Source organism: Leguminivora glycinivorella, chromosome 7 (assembly GCF_023078275.1).
Source record: "Leguminivora glycinivorella isolate SPB_JAAS2020 chromosome 7, LegGlyc_1.1, whole genome shotgun sequence".
Classification (NCBI taxonomy): Eukaryota; Metazoa; Arthropoda; class Insecta; order Lepidoptera; family Tortricidae; genus Leguminivora; species Leguminivora glycinivorella.
The window spans coordinates 5,711,833-5,731,714 of record NC_062977.1 but is presented as its reverse complement, the minus strand read 5'-3'; the positions used below and the strand labels follow the sequence as shown (position 1 = coordinate 5,731,714).

Sequence of the window (19,882 nt, the reverse complement as noted above, 5' to 3'; positions counted from 1 at the left end):
AATATACTTATGCCACTTTTATACAGTAATCAGTTACTCCTAGTAATTTCATGGCCAAGAGCTTATAAACCTTGAACAAAGGCAAATGTTTGTTTCTATTTTCTGCTGTTGTTGCAGAACCGACAAAGGTTAAATCAATGGGCATTGTAAGCTAGTCAAGGGCCCGCAATCAGCTTTCGGCTTTGAAAATATCTGCTGACCTTGGAGCACGCGCGCTTAAGTAATTTGCCTTCCGGCCACCCCGTAACGTCTTTTGAGCGTCGGCGTCTAAACGCTATGGTGCAATGCGCCAAGATTGCGTCGAGCCAAAGACTTGACCAGACGCCGACGCTTCCAAGACAGACAGTGGCCCATAGTTAAGAGTTACTAACAGTTTGTTCACACCAGGGTCCGTACGCGTCGCCCGTGTACACGAGCGCCGGCGCCCGCGGCAGCCCGCAGCCGGGCGCGTCGCCGCAGCTGACCGCCAGCCCCCAGGTCCCGAGCCCTCAGGGGCAGACCCTCGACCTTAGTGTGTCACGTTTACCACATAGGTGAGGCTTTCAGTTCTTAGGATTATTTTGTGTAAACTTTTCTTAGGCAAGAGCGTTTATGTTACGTTTGTTTTTTAGAAAGGTGTGAATGTAGATGTAGCTAAATTTATGGAAATTCTTAAAAATACAGCCAAGCAGGTTGTCTATCTTAGGGTAAATAATTTTTTGTGGTATTTTTTCTTTTCATTCATTAGTGCTTTAATTATCACGAAACGAAGTTATTGTTTCAAGATTTTTAATTTAGGTACATACCTACCTTAATGATAACTCTAACTTATGCAATCAGTTTTATTCTAAAAACCTGTCTTAAAAAACTTCAAATGGCAGAAAATCTGTTATAATCATCGTTACAAGTTGGGATAGACTTTGCTTCAATTCAAAGTACTTGAATTTACTTTTCTTTATAGGTAATGTTTATATATCTACGTACAACTTGTTCTACTTATATCTAAACAATGATCCAGAGATTTGGTTGTAACTGGGTATTTTTCTCAAAAACTACTAAACCTATCAAGTTCAAAATAATTGCCTACCTGAATTTTATTTTACTATAGTTTATTGTATAAAAATATTGCTATCAAATAGAATAATTTTCTAGCAGTTTTAAAAGCAACGGGGATTTAAAATAGTATAAAAGTTACTATTTCAACTTATATACCGCTGCGGTGTAAACAAAACCCCGATCACTGCTTACGTATAAACGACTAGACTGAAAAATCCCTTAATAGCCTGACAATCAGTTGGGAGTAATCAATCTAATTGGTGCGATTTGTCACCAGCCGCAGTTTCCCCGGTGGCGTGTCGTACAGCAGGGAGTCTACGCCCGACAGCGGAGGCAGCCATCCATATCTAGAAGCCTACCATAGAGACGCGGCCGGTAAGTCAATTAGACGATAAAGATGAACATTTCGGCACAGTCCGTAAAACAATACTTTTTTTACGGCATAGGAAATCTGAAGCCTTCGGGAAGTGGTGGCCTTATGATTCATCCACACCACCTTTAGATGATAAATTGTAAGAGGTTTTAGCTTAAACTGCTGAAATTAAGCAAATGAACTTTTAGTATGTTACCCGTATTGTTAGTATGTACCTTTAACGGCTTTAACCGTTGTTTAAGTTGTTTTATTGATGACTTTTCTACGAAAAATGGGAAAATGAAAATTGTATTGGGTACACAGTTCTTACGTAATTATGTATGACAAGCAGGCTAAGCATAATTAGATACATAGATATCCTTCAAATATAGATGTTCATAATAAAATTAAATTAAAATTAAAAATTCTTTATTAATTTTAAGAATTACTTACATAATTTTAGTCGTGGATACCCCTTTTTAAGTAAACAAATACCTGTGGTAAGAGGTACCGCTCTTCCTTAAAACTAGTAGGTAATGTAAACAAGAATAATATGGATGAAACATTGAAATTTAAACAATTTGAAAACTTAACAGAAGTAACTTCTCTTATAAAGTTTATAAACTATATTTTAACCTAATGATTATTATCATAAATAAAATAAAATGTGATTATGTAAACCCATACAGCAAAGATATTTTTACATCCCAAACTTGACGTTCCACCCCTCCACAAGGGGTTAGAGCCCCCCACACGTAAAACACGTCGTACAAATTAAAACGCGACCGCGATAATCACTCCCCGTACACCCTGTGGCGTGTAGCGAGCAACGCGCTGCGCGGTGTAATGTTGCTAATCTTAGCTGGCAGGCGCTGTGCCAAGCCTTCGCGTAGTGTTCTTATAGCTTACCAACCGTAACGCATGCTAACCTTCGCCTCAGTCAAGCCGAAGCCATGAGCGACGAATAGGATGACTCTCTGTAGTCTCTGTATATGTAACTGCTTTAAAATTCAAACTTTCTCATTACGACTTCTTACACAGCAGGCCCCGTAGCCGAATGGCATTTCTCCGACGCCAAACGAAAGCGATACGCCGCTGGCTCTGTCGCGTCAATACGCAAGCGCGATAGAGATAGATATCTACTAGCGCTTCGTTTCGTGAGCGTTTCGTGAGCGATTGTGCCACAGCAGGCCAGAATTTAGAGAAATGTTCCGCGAATAACTGCCTCCACTCCACTAATAACGCTTTCAGAAATACATGGCTCAAGAAATAAATCTGTTTTTTAAATTTTATTTTTTCTTCTTGCGTCAATTTTATTAAACTATATTTTACACTGGTTTGCTTGAGGCGGCTGCTCGCCTTCGCTTACTAAGTTACAAGAAAACAGAGCATGCGGTAACTGATCGACGACGCGGTTCAACTTTGCCATCGGGTGCACATGTGTTTAAAATTAAATTATAATTATTCCCTACGTCGACTAATGATGTAATATAAACTTGGAGTTTGAACAAAGAACGCAAGACTCTAACGGTTTTGAAAATTGCAGTCAATTTATTAGAAATCTTATAATTATCGTTTACGCTGGGTAAGAAAATAGTTATTTGTTATACAAGGGGGCAAAGTTGTATTTTAACGCCGAGTGTGGAATTGAAAAACGAGCAAGTGAAAGGATTCTATAGTTGAACCACGAGCGAAGCGAGTGGTTCGAGAATAGAATCCTGAACTTGCGAGTTTTTTAACACACGAGAAGTAAAATACATTTGCACCCGAGTGTAACACAAAACTTTTTCCCTCACTATAGCGAGGAAACTACAACGCAAAAAATGCGTTTATCACTGCTTCCAGTAGTTCCACAGGTGGTAAATCATCTTTATTACTAGATTCACCTACTTTTATCGATTTTAAAGCAGTTAATTTGACTTATTCAAGGTCAAATTACTTTACCCACTAGTGGATAAAATGCGTTTTTACCCGCTGGTATTAAAGGACAAAACGCGTGTTTCCGAGCTAGTGAGGGGAAAAACCAGTATCGTAATTTATTAACTACATAAACAATGCATTTTCCTTTTGCACTTGCAATGCAATTTCCTTTCCGTTGTTAAGAAACTAAGGAAGACTTTTTTTAATTTGTCTGTCAAGTAAATTAGCTACCTAGGTACTTACCAGCAGCGGCTGATCCATACAAGCCGATTCCCACCGGCTTGCCTAAAATTGATTACTAGTAAAGTACCTAATGTAAAAGTGGGTTTCTTTTTGCTCAGTGTTGCCTAGCTGAAATTTTCACCAGCCGCCACTGGTACTTACCAACCCTCTGCATGATTAGAAGCAAACAAGATCCCATAAGTCCGACCACATATAAGTAAGCCCTGGGTTTGAATCCCGGTAAGGGCATTTGTGTGATGAGCACAGCTATTTGTTCCTGAGTCATGGATGTTTTCTATGTATATAAGTATGTATTTATCTATCTAAGTATGTATATCGTTGCTTAGCACCCATAGTACAAGCTATGCTTAGTTTGGGGCTAAGTTGATCTGTGTAAGGCGTCAAATCTAGTGAAATGACAAAACGTGGCGTGTCTATTGGTCGATTTTGTGATTTCACTAAACAGAGTAAGGCATTTAGTCAAATGACTGAAATTTTCTAGAGAAATGATAAAATGGATTCGCCATTTTGACATCCTGCGTGATTTGATCATATCCCTTAGTAATTTGATGAAATCTCTGTTTTGGCCATTTTCCTGCGACATATATACTATACGCTACGAAGCTTAAGCGATTGTGATGTTGGCTAGGTACCCATGCAGGAATACCTAGTTACTGTTGCCTAAGAGCCATCAATGTTCTCAGGTTACGGCGGCGTCAGCCCGCACCCAGTCGCCGGCTACGGGCTCGGGCAGCCTGACTACGCGGCGGCGGCAGCAGCGGCCGGCTACGGCGGCTACCAGTACCAGTGCGGCGCGTACCCCCCGCCGCCCGCGTACCCCCCGCATGCACCACCATATTCGCCACCCTGTTACATGCCCCCGCCGCACGCGCCGCACGACAAGCCGAAGGATAGCAGGTGAATATTGCATGTTATTGCAGTTCTGACAAATTGAAGAACAGGGACCGCCACCATCGATCGGAGCACCGTGTGACCATTCGACAATGACAGCATTGAATTCCACACCACAGACGTCAGCATCCATCCAGGGAGGAGGAGAATGGAGATCATGAGTGGCTCTTCCAACCTATATGTACTTATTAGTTCTTCAACCGTATGAAATGTTTTATTATCTATCACAGTAAGCAACAAACTAGGTGAAAAGAAAAAGAAAATAGACACCAACATGCTCAGGCACTTTGCATGGTACCATTGGAAACCCAACTGGTGATTCATGATTCTGTTGTCCTAAGACACCTCGGTGTTGCAAAGGGCTCATACGCTCGCGACACATTCCTGTTCATGTGTTCTTTAATCATCTGTATATCAATAAAGTGTATAGGAGGCATTTTAATAACCACACAATAATAATTAATAAGGCCACTTAGTTTGCACCTATCGTGCAGAAACATGTTTACCTTCCGGCTTCCATCTTATACCATACCTAGACCATATCACTACCACCACAGAATATATAATAGTACAAGTACAGAAGGCCCACGCATGCTTTGATGTTCACAACATGCCGCCTTTTTAAATGCCTACAAAATTCTTACAAAGAAACGAGCCGCACGTGCGCGGCGTCCGGCGATAGGGTTGCCTATGGATTAAAACGAATTAATACTCAGATAAAATGTTATACTATTATATTCAAGTCTTGGGTATTTTCTAGGTATATCTATTTTTTATATATTTTTGTTTAAGTTCCAACGTCACAAGCCTTATTGAACCTTTCCGGGGTACTTACTAATAGTAGATCTGTGTAAAAATGTCCTATGGTATTTATTTTATTCATGATATCTATTTAACTAAGCATTATTAGCCATTCCACAAGCGGACATCGCATAAAAACTTTAAAAAAAACTCGCGACGGAAAGTAACAATAGAACGTGCGAACGTGCGTTCCGTGAGAACGCGCGCCACCCCTGATTAGGCCGCGAACTCGCGGCCGCAAGCATGTACTTGCAGCGCGGCGATAGAATCGCGGAGTGAGCCGCCCTGCTACCACTAGGTAGGTGTAATGAATAAGTTCATTCGTTTTTAAGTAAGTACCTACTTAGTACTATTGTTAGACCTATTTAAGTTGCACCAACGTGTCCTCGGCGCGTCCTCGCTAGGACCAATAAGGAGAGCGTGTTCTTCATTTAAATCATAATAAGGGCACCTTGATTTATCTACTACTATGCAATAGGTATGTAGGTTAGGTCAATACGGTTAGTTTTCATTAGCCCTTTGTAGTTATATGGGTACCTACTGCATGTAGTTTATGTCTAAACTGGGCTAAAATGTCGTAGTGAATATAACTAAGTTTGAGGGTCTTACTGGCCTAATTTCAACATAGTACATTAAATTTACAGGTTGGGTTTCTACTCTAGATTTTAGATAGGGAGTACCGATACCATACTAGAGTCAGACTAAGCTAAAACATATTATTAGCTACTGCGCCGCTGGGGTTATTTTAAATGTCAACTTTTATGAAATTATGAATTTTTTAAGTCTAGGCACCCTATTGAAATCGCTGTCAACTTATCTTAGTCTGAATTTTATTGATTTAAATAGGTATGTTGGTAATGTTCATTTGAGTATTCTGAGCACGTCAGTGTACCGGATATATCACACTTAAATCAACACGGCGATAACAATATAATCGAACAATCGGAAGTGTTACTTTTACTCACGATACTATACTTATCTAAGCTAAACAGGATTATAGCCTTGTGGTAGAGGTACTTCAGGTAGGTACTTTAGCTGATAAGGAGATTTTATTTCAATATGTTATGGTCAACCGTCAACTCTGGTGGTGTTTACAGAAGTGTAGATTAGAAATAGTTATGACCAAGTGTACCTCACAAATGCAAGAATTTCCTAACACTAAGCCTACCTAACCTACCATAAAACATAGAACGGAAGTGTTATCATTATACAACAATACACTTGATTTGATACGCATATAAGTACATAATATAAAGTTTATAATTTCGAAATATCCTACTTAGCTTGAATTCTTAAGAATCATTGTTTAACTTTATTAACTTAGTACCTAATAGACGGAGAGCTGGCAGGATTTTGGAGTAGGTCCTTGAGGCAACCTGGAAAGGTGCTCAGATGCTTCTCTGATCATAGCCAACATCAGGTCTGCAAGTCTGGCAGCTGGGGAGCGGGGCTTTATCGAGCTATGAATTTTTAAGGATTTAATTTTTTGAGGCCCAAAAAAGGTGTTTGAGGCAACCTGAAATTATTAAAAAGTGAAAGTAGAGTTCCCTAGAAGTCGCATAGTATTTATGCCAGATCATTTGGCCGGGTCCTTCACCGTGCCAGAACAGTGCAAAGTGGTAAAAAAAAAATTCATAAAAAGGTTCTTGAGGCAATCTGTCATTTTTACCAGTAAAAGATGAGGGTCTAAATAGCCATGGAAAAATAATGCCATGACATGAGGTGGGGTCCGTACCCTGCCATTCGATCTTGAAAGTAAATTTTTTAGTTTTTCGTAAATAACTCTTAAACGGTGGCCCACAGCAAAAAAATATGTTAAACAGAAAATATCTACATAAAATTTCCTACAAGAAAGGTTATGTACGTTTTTTCGATAGGATCAATATATAAATGGATAATTTAGTAAGAAAGTTTTTTTTAATCGATTACATGCTTCGTTTTTCGTCAATACCTCGTAAACGGTGGCCCACAGCAAAAAAACATGTTAAACAGAAAATATCTACATAAAATTTCCTATAAGGAAGGTTATATAAGTTTTTTCGCTAGGATAATTTTTTTAGTTGGAAAGTAATTTTAAATAGATTACATGGGCCGTTTTTTGTTGATAACTCAAAAACGGTGGCTCACAGCCAAAAATAATGTTACACAAAATTAATCTACATAATATTTCCTACAAAAAAGGTTCTATAAGATTTTTCACTAGGATCAATATTTATATTTATATTATGTAGATTAATAATAACTCGAAAACGGTGGTCCACAGCTAAATCAATCTTCAACGGGAATAACAAACATAAAATTTTCTACAATAAAAGTCATGTACGTTTTTTCGCTATGATCAATATTTAAATAGGTAATTTAGTAGGCCAGATTTTGAAAATCGATTATATGGTTCATTTTTATAGTTTTTCGGAAATAAGTCGTAAACGGTGGCCCACAGCTAAAATAATCTAAAATTAATCACAAGCTACAAGAAAGTTTATTTAAGTATGTTTCTTCGCTAGGATCTGTATTGAAATTGATAATTTAGAAAATCTATTTAAAAATACTTTCCAACTAAAATATTGATCCTAGCGAAAAATCTTATAGAACCTTTGTTGTAGGAAAGTTTATGTAGATTAATTCTGTATAACATTATTTTTGGCTGTGAGCCACCGTTTTCGAGTTATTAACAAAAAACGGCTCATGTAATCAATTTAAAAAAACTTACCTACTAAAATATTGATCCTAGTGAAAAATCTTATGGAACCTTTCTTGTAGGAAATATTATGTAGATTAATTCTGTGTAACATTATTTTTGGCTGTGAACCACCGTTTTTGAGTTATTAACAAAAAACGGCCCATGTAATCTATTTAAAAACTATTTTCCAACTAAAAAATTTTTCCTAGCGAAAAAACTTATATAACCTTTCTTATAGGAAATTTTATGTAGATATTTTCTGTTTAACATATTTTTTTGCTGTGGGCCACCGTTTACGAGGTATTGACGAAAAACGGAGCATGTAATCGATTAAAAAAAACTTTCTTACTAAATTATCCATTTATATATTGATCCTATCGAAAAAAACGTACATAACCTTTCTTGTAGGAAATTTTATGTAGATATTTTCTGTTTAACATGTTTTTTTGCTGTGGGCCACCGTTTAAGAGTTATTTACGAAAAACTAAAAAATTGACTTTCAAGATCGAAAGGCAGGGTACGGACCCCACCTCATGTCATGGCATTATTTTTCCATGGCTATTTAGACCCTCATCTTTTACTGGTAAAAATAATAGATTGCCTCAAGAACCTTTTGTGGAATTTTTTTTTACCACTTTGCACTGTTCTGGCACGGTGAAGGACCCGGCCAAATGATCTGGCATAAATACTATGCGACTTCTGAGGAACTCTACTTTCACTTTTTAATAATTTCAGGTTGCCTCAAACACCTTTTTTGGGCCTCAAAAAATTAAATCTTTAAAAATTCATAGCTCGATAAAGCCCCGCTCCCCAGCTGCCAGATTTGCAGACCTGATGTTGGCTATGATCAGAGAAGCATCTGAGCACCTTTCCAGGTTGCCTCAAGGACCTACTCCAAAATCCTGCCAACTCTTGGACCATAAGTATGTGCAATTGTACCTACTTACCTAAATGTATTATATTATTCATTAATTATACCTATCCAGAACAGAGAATGATCCAATAACTGATACATTGATACTTATTTTTAAGGATTAATGTTTTTTTGTCCATAATGGCATCACCGTCCATTATAGGGTATTTTACATTACGTAACCAATATGTGATCAAGTTTGGATTTCTTGATCTATAATATAAACGGAAATAAGGTGCATTAGGGTAACTCTGAAAGTAATCTAATTACGAAAGTCGCATAAAAATCACCATTATTTCCATCATATCAAGATTCCCCTTTCGGAATTACCAGAGCATTTCTGTCATTCGGAATTACCCTTATGCACCATACTTATTAAAAATATCTACACTTTTGACAACTTTTGTGCTGTCAAACATCGAACAAATACTTATTACCTAGTTTTTCTTTGTGTCCTTTATATCCGTTACTCTACATTTAAATCCCATAAAAACAAAGAATGGTATTTTACGCCGCTCGGAGCTCACGCATCCTTCTTTTTGTACCCTTTGAAGGTCACCTCGAAGTATTTAAAATGGCGTTATATAAGCGTTAACTCGGCGAAAGTAGCAGGTAGAACTTTTAGCCAACTTACAAACATTTAAAAAGAAACCCATAAAAGCCTGGCTAATTATGAAAGTCGGCAAGTCCCCTTGATAACGTGACTTGCGAATGTATTAATCATAGTTTTTAAAGCGTCTAAAACAACTGTCAAACAAACTATTTCGGCTTGAAACTTTTGTAACTAATGTAAAAAGTGGTGACATTGTGAATTAATACTAAATTCAAACATAAAACAATGCCGTTATCGCTATTATATTCTGTAATTGAATTGCGAGTTTTCCTGTGCTGTTGATCAATGACTCGACGCGCGAGTGACGTAAGCGGCAGCCCTCGCGAGGCATGGCGTCGTGGCCGTCCCGATACTCGCGCCCGTGGCATTTGAGACGCGCGAACGTTGCGTTTTGACGTTTGAATTTATAACGGTAATTTTATGAAGAACTCACTTTAATGGAAAAGTAATCTGTAGAAATAATAAAAATGCGCATAATAAACATTAACAAGTGAACCAGTGTTTGAATTACACAGTGATAAAATTGTTTGAGGGACTTTTGTGTAGTGACAGTGGTGTGAAGTTCGCGAGGTATCTGAACGTGTGCGCGTCACAGTCGATGGTTCAGTCTAAATATACCGGCGCCTGCGCACCACGCTGTGCGCCGCGCTAGATAACCAGTTGAACGATAAGATACACAATTAATAATATCCGTGCCATTATAGACTTTACGCCGATCACAACTATGCAACGAAACAGGTATGTGTCAATATCAACACTTTACATAACTTTCCAAAACTTTTGCCAACTTTTGAAACTGTGCTAACAAAAGACTGACAAACTTTTGTAAACATTACACACGCTTCACGTTGATAGTGATCGTATATTTAGCTATTAATGGCGACCAGTTCACGCTAATTTATGATTTACAGCGTGCGTTCTAGGTTAATGCCTTGAGTTACTAAAATTGGATACGTTAAGGTCGCATAACAATGCGTCGGCGGAACTTTTTTTTAGTTTATTATTGTTCTTAGTTCGCCCACTATAGTAAATGTTTTAATTTTTGTTTGTTTTATACAAGTTTTAAATAGTTTTGTTACTTTTTGTTTTGTTAAGTTGTTGAATTGTTTTGCTAGTTATCTTCACGAGGAGTTTTTCGGCAAACTGGGCTACCGAATACGTTCCGGCCCAGAGGTGCGAGAGAGGGAGCTAATCCAGTGCCCCGTGGTGGACTGCGACGGCTCCGGGCACATTTCTGGCAACTTCGCGACGCATCGCAGGCAAGCGGCCGGCACACGTTGCCGTAACTAGCGTTACTTGCACCCAACAACAGCTGACGTTACTGAGCCATTAATCATTTTATTACTTTTTATCATTTGTTTTTCATGTTTGTAACTTTGGTGGCGCCACTGTCTATGTGGTGTTGTTTCAGAAAGTTTTAAATAGTTTGGCGCGTTGCATAAAACTTTGTTTAACTTCTGTAAACTCTTACAGCGGCGACTTTTCGCCTCCGTTAAGACAAAAATATTATAAAATTAATGATACGTACAACCAACTATGATAAGATTTTATATTTTGTTAGGTTATGTAACAATACGAGTGGCATAGTAACCTGACAACCTGACAGTAGACATGTGATTAACCACGATGAAACTCAAAACCACGTTCCTTGCATTACATTATGTCTGCCTGCTCTTCACATGATGTGTCTGTCTGCCATTTGTACTTTTTTCGCACTGGCCGAGAGGCGAACGTATTCGTATCGCAGATGTGATTAATAAGGCATTTTTTGTTGTTGTTTGCCGATGAAAGGACAAACATCGCTTTGTCAATAACATTTTGCAATGTAATTACGGTATCATTAACAAATCACGCATACTAAGTTTGTAATGTAAATCATACATAAATATTATTTATCTCAATCTGATAAGATAAGCAAAACCTTATTCAAATAAAATTCCAGAAGTTTCGAACAGTTAAATACACTTCGTCTTATTCGGGCTTTAAATACTCAAACTCTAATCGGTAGACTTTAACTAGTGGATATTAGGACTCTTCTTACAAAGCAGGACTTACAATAGAAATAAAAACCGTTTCACTCCACCCTAGTTGGGTCGATGCTGACGTCACACCGCTATTTCAATAGAAGCTTACATCTTTCTGAGAAGGGCTGGGAATCAAAGTAGCCCCTCTGTACAAACGTGGCCCTCACACTTTCACAATACCTTATTTTTCAAACGATTATAGACCTTACTGTAAAATAACCACCACGTGTTTTGCATTGGATTAGTGTAACAAATAGTGCAGGTACTAACAATGCAGGTATGGCAAACTGTATTGAACATAGGCTTATTTATTTATGCAAAAACTTTCAAACTACAAGAATTATAATTTTTCAAAAGTTCTCTATTCGGGAATTATTCCATTTTCAGTTCATGCCAGAAATTAGATTATACGTCTAGTTATTGCCTGTGTGTTCCGAGTCCCCAGGGCAATATTCTGGGAGTGCAATATGACTGTATTAGCGCGGTGCACGCTGCAGTGACAATTGCGCCCCTCAACGGCAATTTGCGCATTTCCGCGCATCCAGCCGAGGCAAATGACACCGTCTAGCCGCTAAACAGCACCTCCCCTCTTCCGGGCTTACATTCTAACCAACACTGTGAGATTTCTCTTCACGTGGAATCGGCACAACACTCGAGGCTACCCTTTATACTGGTTGAGACGCGATGAGAACTCTGTACCAAAGTGACTGCTTACAAAGCTGCCAAACAGTCCGATTTCCTTTCTTAACTTAAACTTAGATTTTCCTCTAAAAGTACCTTGTATTGTATACCTCTAAGGGTGCCAGCGAAACGGCCAAATCATCGCCAATCGTGACGAATTTACTCCTTTAGGAACACGTTTCCTATAAAGGGAAGGAGCCGCAAACTCACCGCATCCTGAAATCTGTTGTGTGATTTCCACATTATTTAGTCGCGCGTTTTGTGCAGCAACCACAACTGTCGGACTGGAAATGCGGATTTATTACCTTAGCTCTTCATAGCTAGTAATATCGTATCAAGTTCAAGCGTCTAGTTCATTAGTTTATAAAGTTACGATCTTGATCTCTCGTTCAATGCCTAGATTCAATATAAATACTTACATACATCAAATATCATATCCTTCCTTTTGAGATTTTCCTCCGATATAGGTATTATAGCCCAGGCTACGGTTCTGTGTCGAGTTACATCACTGTTATGAAAATATGAGAATTAAACAATATCATGTTTTCTCACATGTACGTACCTTTGTTTTTGACTCCGTAAGATTTATAGTCAACTATATGACTTCGCACCGATAACAAAACATACTTAAAAGCAGACTTGTAAGTTGTAAGTGAGTTGATAAAATGATAGAATTGAATCAAGGCTTGACTAGGTATGTTAGGTCATGCGTACTACTTGACTACACACTGAATCACAGCCTAACTCATATGTTTTGTTTCTAATTATCGTTACAGTGAAAATATATTTTCTATAAATATTAAATGTAACAATCTTACAACTTCAAGATTACATGCATGCGTGCATGTATGCATACCTGCCCCATAAGCCCGGGATGTTATTGTACGATACTTGTATTAGTATTATATTTTCAATGTTATCTGCCTGATACCTACCTACTTAATACTGAGTTCCTACCTGTTTAATGAGGTGCTTAAATACATACCTACAATATAAGTTGGTAGAAATTACAAGTTTTTCCACCTTAGCAAAACCTGCACTTTGGTACCTAACTGTATAGATTATCACCAAAACAAATGTCTAAGATCTTGAAGACTAAGACAATGAACCACGTATATTATATATTATGCATAACTTATTATTAACGCAATATTGTTTTTAACATAAAAAATAATTTATTCTCTAAGACCTATCCTATTTATATACATAATAGTGAGAGAAGCGGGTCAAATTCCCTATAAGACACTATTTATAACGTTTTCATAAACAAATATATATACGTGTAAGTGCTCTAAATAGTGTTTCATCTCAGTTATAAATAAACTTAATGTAAACTAGCGCGTTCCTGCCCATAAATCTCAACACATGCATACTACCTATTTTTACCGCCAAGTGCATTCTGTGCATTGCCGACTGATACAGGTAACTTCACCGCAACAGATACTATGAGGCTAATTCAAATTAACCTATGTTGTGATATCAAAATGAAGTCACGCGCGCAAAGCGAAATGTAGGGGTCACTGACATGATTTAGATATCATAAAGTTTAAAGTTTGAAATGGCTTGTAATTGTAAATATAGTTAGTTATTTATCTTTAATATTCAAAACTAGTGCTATTTAGCTCTGGTCGCGATAATTAATACAAATAAACTGGGACATTTCATTAGAGACTTCTAGAGTTTTAGTCATTAACTTATGCCAATTACCTACACGTTAATATAAAAGTTAATTAACCCAATTTTCATGCGTGTAAGATACGAGTTTTGAAAACTTTTTAGGAGTTTGTTTGATCTTAATTTGGTAACTTACTGTAATTTATATAGTAGCTTATGTAGCTATAGCAGAAGTTCTCGAAAAGTTTGTACAAAAATTAGGAAAAGTTTGTTTTTATTAATTCCTATTTTGTTCAAGATTTTGTTGATGAATTGAGATTTTATTAAGTTTTATTTCGTCATTAAGGTTCTCTAGTATCTATATTTTCTTAATTATAACAATTATCCTGTATATATCTTACGAAAGTCGAATTATATTACTAAATGTTGGTAACAAAATAGGATCAATTAAAATTTGCTGACGTGGCATTGTACAAAGTTGACGGGAATTGCTGATAGAAACGTTTAAAGGGTGACATTGACTAAATGTTTTTAACACTACGTTCAACAGCTGATGAAGGGTACAGATGTCTGTTAGGAGAATTTAAATAAATCTGTGTTCTAGGGCTGTAAATGTTCCTAAAACAAAAAAAAATATTGACCACTATTTAGTGTAATGGATGTGTGCCTTTCTTTCTCTTTTCACCCACGGTTTAAAACTAATCCTTCGTCCCAACCTACTTATATGTCATAATTAATTAATTATGTTATGATTCACCGGCTAGTAGATACAGTAAGCTTTAAACTTAAATGGCCATTTTGGTATGCTCTGTGCGCTGTGCTGCCCCAGTCGACCGGCTTACCCAATGAATCCCATGCTATCCAAATCATCTCCCGTATCTCCGCTCTAACCCGTCACGCCATTGTAAGCAGTCTTTATATGTGCAGCCTGTCGGGATGTCCGCGTGCCGACCGCTCGCAGCTGCAGCCCCACTCGCAGGAGCTCAAGTGCCCCACGCCCGGCTGCGATGGCTCCGGACACGTCACCGGGAACTACTCCTCGCATCGCTCGCTGTCGGGCTGCCCGAGGGCCAACAAGCCCAAGAGCAAGCCCAGGGACGGACAGGACTCCGAGCCACTCAGGTCAGTTGATGTCTTTATTGGTGAAGGATAAGGATACTATAATAGCCTTATAGTGACTAATGGGTGTTTGGATTGAGAAGATTGGTTAACACTTAGTCGCGAAGTATACCTACATAATATAAATTCTGAGTACTTAATGTAGGATTAACTTTCCCAACATAGTTTTGACTTCTAACCCTCCCATCTGAAGTATCGGAAAAACCAGAGATATATTAGCACCCATAATCCTCTCTGACCCTTTTTATGTCGCTAGTGTTATCCTAATAAAAATCTAACACACATAATTTCATTCTGCCTACAATGTTAGTTCTTGTGACGTAAATTCACGTTGAATCGAGAAGAGATCCTTGGACCGTATCCGACTCGTACCTAATGTTTATTTAGCATTCAGCCATTATTCATGTATGTTATACAATAAAGTATGAAAATATTATTCCGAACCGAAAACAACACGCTCGACTACTTTGTAAACCTGATGTTTCCCTCGATTTGCAATTACGCCCAGTGACGAATCTCTGTGTAATTTATTTTTACGATAAATTGGTTATTTGCACGCTGCATAGATGCCCTATACCGGGCTGTGATGGATCTGGACACGCTACAGGGAAATTCTTATCGCATCGAAGGTAAGATTTAATGCGAAATAGGTAGAAAGTAGTCATATGTAGAAGTAGGTAACCGTAGTTGTAGCGTAAGTAGAAACAGAGACTTCCTTAGATACGTTGTAACACTAAAAAGAACTGCATTTGGTTAATGCGAGTCACTAGAAATCTTCTGGCTTAGCTGGTTTTTTTGTGGTGATGGTAAGCTAGTTAGTATGCCAGGGAGACTACTAGTGATAGGTATTAACAATTAACTTCCGCTGTTTCCAACGTATCTACAACCCAAACTGTTTGAATCACCACTTATTGTTTGTTCCATACTAATTAATAATGTATATTTTCTCCAGTGCCTCAGGATGCCCGATCGCGAACCGCAACAAGATGCGAGTGCTAGAAAGCGGAGGAACCGTAGAACAACACAAAGCTGCCGTGGCAGCCGCGGCATCCGCCATCAAGTTCGATGGAGTCAATTGTCCGACTCCTGGCTGTGACGGGTCGGGGCATATCAACGGGTCGTTTTTGACGCATCGCTCGCTATCGGGGTGCCCTGTCGCGGGCGCCGCTACCCCTACACCTCAACCAAAGAAACCAAAGTACCCTGATGACATCACGCCGCTGTATCCTAAACCATATTCAGGTAACTATCTAATTCACACTCACACGTGGATTTAATCGCCACAAACGCAAATTTAAAAAATAGCACTGTCCCTCTGCCATATTGCGTTCTTCAAAAACTTCTTACGGTCGCTGGAAGTAATCTTTATAAAATTTTGGTATGTTTTTCCAGGAATGGAGATGAATATGCAGACGGGGAACGGTGAGGATCTAATGACCCTCGAGCAAGAGATTACGGAGCTGCAGCGAGAGAACGCGCGGGTGGAGTCGCAGATGATGCGCCTCAAGTCTGACATCAACGCTATGGAGACACACCTCAGCCACGGCGAACGGGTAAGAACAATGTTATAATAATGAGGATACGATTTCAGCAGATCGGTCGTTTATGGTGCGAGTAGGAAGCATCACCAGACCAGAATTAAGGATCAAATATTTTATTCATAAGATTTGATAAGACGACTTTGATTACTGTAATTGTACCGTGTGCCATATCATAATGCTTCTTCGGTTGATTCGATTAAAAATATTATTATTTTTGTCCGTAAACGTAGATGGTAGAATCGTGGCTCCAAACAAGTCACAGAACCGACTTTGAGTGCTACTAACAACATTGTGAGTACCATCAAATTACTTAACGATTTAGTAGTCACTCGGGTCTGGAAGTCAAAAAAGATAGACTGTTTTAACTCAGCATATTAATTACAATAATTTAAGATTTCAAATCTTTGGTGTTGTATCTAAAATCCTTTAAGCAGACAAAATTTGATAGGCGACTGATGAACAACTAAGCCTACACTTTGATCCGAAACTGAATTCCCTCTGTTTTTGTTTGCAGGAGAGCCAGTTGATATCGCAACGGAACAACAACCTGACAGACTACTACGAGAGCCTGCGCAACAACGTGATCACGCTGCTGGGGCACGTGAAGCTGCCGGGCGGCGAGGCGGCGCCGGCGTCGGCCGCGGGCGGCCCGCCGCCGCCGCCCGACAAGCCCGCGCACGACAACTTCGACTCCTACCTCACCAAGCTGCAGACCCTCTGCTCGCCCGACGGCTACTGCCCCGACGAGAACCGTCCTATCTACGAAACCGTCAAAAATGCGCTTCAGGACTTCACTGTGCTCCCGACGCCTATTTAAGGTTCACAGAGCGCCGCCGACTCCGAGCGCCAGTGAGCCAGCGAGCGCTTATACGACTGAACTGAACTGACTTAGTGCAATTGAACTAATGTGCGATTAGTGTTGTGATCGGAGCTACGCGCCAAAGATCGACAGTGTTCGAATTAAATCGATAGATTAAGTGACGATTCGTGACCGAATTGAACTGTGTACAGTGTCGCTCACGCGAGCTATTCTCGGATGTGTTCCGCTTAGGTAACTACGATGTCTGTTCGTTTTGTAAACCGTTGTATACGATGACTTCTCGGTGACTTCATCACGAAGATTCGCTCTAACTTAATGATAAGATGGACTTAAACATAAGCTTACATACATAAATGAATTTTAACCACCGTTACTCGTATATGCGTAAAATAAATGTAATTGTTAGGGAAGAAATTTATACTATTGTATGTAAGCGATTTTAGCCCCACAAACTCATAACGATTTCAATAATGTAAATATTGTACTTTCAACAAAGATTAATTCGTCTATGAATACAGGCCGCCGTCAGCGGCCAGGGTTTAGTGAAAATTATAAATAAGCAGACTCAGATTTTTATCATAAACCTAGTAGGTGATAAGGACAAGTGTTAAATATTTGTTTAAGTTCTCACCCTGGGATGTGCCAAATGCTTCAGCCGCGGGGCGCCCGCCCGGATACCTATCGAACGAAAGGAAATGATTATTCCTTTAAGGACCTTCTAGTCACTTTTTGTAAATAACATTGTGAATATGTAGTTGTTACGTCGCCAGACGTTTACACTAGGACGTAAGATCTCATTAGATCGGGTAAGTTAATTCAGTCATTAATTGATAATTTTAGGACTAAATTAATACTTTCTTTGTTAGCCAATGTTCACTTCACTGTGATTATGTTACGTGTTAAGACTTATTTGTTGTTATCGACCTTACGGAATGTGATAGCTTGTTCTACTCGAGTTAGTTAATTTGCGATGTACGTTTATTTGTGCTTACCATGTGTGCAATCATTGTTTTTCAATTGTAAGTAGGTGACGTTCTTTACACAATTATGTTTATAATGCGGATTCCTCGTTTGTTGTTCTTTATTTCATCCAACCACATTGGTACACTGAAATCGATACTACCTACTTATATTCGCATTTAAATACTAAAACCTATTACTATGTTACTACTCTGATTGTCATATACGTTTCTGTAATATATTGAGTATGTGTTGTTAAAGAGAATAAAAATAATAAATACCTACCAAAATTATTGCATCAGTTTTTGTTTACCTACCCATTTGTTTCCTCTTCGGACTTCTGTTCATATGTGGTGAATAAGGGCGAGGATATGTATAAAATAAAAAGAATGGTCGTTTCAGGTAAAAATTCCCGCAAATCCATGCCTTTCCTAAAATCCTAATCTATCAAAAATACTTACAATACAATGCTTCCTAGCTAAAAATAAATTAAATTTCGTCCACTAAGTTCTTTTTTTGGGGAACTTACGCGACCTACGTGCATCGAGTAGTAAGCAAGCTGCAAGCTGTATGCAGCACTTGTACTATTATATATTCTGTGATGCAGCTTAGCAAAAAAGAAAAGAAAAAGTGGCAACCTCGTAGTGTCGTATATGGCTCGTGCCATATTTCTAAAGTGGCTTAAAGGCTTAAAAAAATAGTTATTTGTTTTACAAGGGGGCAAAGTTGTTGTTTAACCGCACGGGCCAATATTGATACCCGGGCAAGCGAAAGATTCCGATATTGAACCGCGAGCGTAGCGAATGGTTCAAAAAGTGGAATCTTGAGCCTTGCGAGGGTATCAAGGCACGAAGGTTAAACAAACTTTGCCACTGAGTGAAACACAACATTTTTCACCACAAGAACACTATGAAAATATGAACTGTAAAACATAAAAATAAATAAAGTAGATACTTCAATTTATTTAACATTTATGATTCAAAATCATCATTTACACGTGAACACCCAGCTTTAGACATCAAGTTAAAATTTGTATGAAATTGCTTTGCACTCTTGTGGATAAAATGCAATTTTGCTATCCGTTTTCGAATAGCAAAAAACGCCTTTAACAGTTGGTGTGGTGAAAAACATATTTCTAGTCAGGCTTTAATCGTAAACGCGAGTGTGGAACTTTCTGCGTATCGAATCCACACTCGCGTTCGCGACGTTAATATTTGTGAGTGTGCACGGGAAAACGTCCCACTTTGTCGATTGCTACAAAGCCGTTTTGTCAGTTTATTCATATAAAGATACAAGTAAATCTCGCCTTAATGGTAACCGACAAAGTGGGTCGTTTTACTAAGCGCACTCACATATGAACCTACTAGCTTTTGCCCGCGGCTTCGCTCGCGTTAGAAAGAGACAAAAAGTAGCCTATGTCCAGCGCCGGCCCGCGCACTCGATCAGGGTAGAGCGAGATACAGTTTTGGCGCCCCCTTGTTTAAACTTTTTTGGGGTCCGAACCCAAAACGCCATCGTTATAGATTCGCTTTGTCCATCTGACACCTCACAAACATTTAATCAATTAAAATTGTCATATTAACGCGAGCGAAGCGAGCGCGAATTTTTTTCCGATTATTGATGGGGGGGTCTACACAGTGGCGTAGCGAGGGGGGGGCCGGGGGGGCCATGGCCC

At 38.7% G+C, this 19,882-nt stretch overlaps 1 protein-coding gene across 5 annotated transcripts in view; it reads left to right on the top strand.

Annotated features, from left to right (window-relative positions):
• LOC125228217 (myelin transcription factor 1-like protein) overlaps window positions 1-18,494 on the top strand; it is a 57,416-nt gene extending 38,922 nt beyond the window's left edge. The window contains exons 9-16 of one of the 5 annotated variants that reach the window (XM_048132697.1): window positions 388-533; window positions 1,319-1,410; window positions 4,234-4,447; window positions 14,680-14,889; window positions 15,453-15,515; window positions 15,839-16,128; window positions 16,279-16,439; window positions 16,942-18,494. In XM_048132697.1, coding sequence (XP_047988654.1) covers window positions 388-533; window positions 1,319-1,410; window positions 4,234-4,447; window positions 14,680-14,889; window positions 15,453-15,515; window positions 15,839-16,128; window positions 16,279-16,439; window positions 16,942-17,244 — 1,479 coding nt within the window. In that variant the 3' untranslated portion in view covers window positions 17,245-18,494. Of the gene's footprint in view, window positions 1-387; window positions 534-1,312; window positions 1,411-4,233; window positions 4,448-14,679; window positions 14,890-15,452; window positions 15,516-15,838; window positions 16,129-16,278; window positions 16,440-16,941 lie in introns of all 5 variants that reach the window. The other 4 variants (XM_048132698.1, XM_048132696.1, XM_048132701.1 and 1 more) reach the window with 4 other exon arrangements.
• The last annotated feature ends 1,388 nt before the right edge of the window (window positions 18,495-19,882 follow it).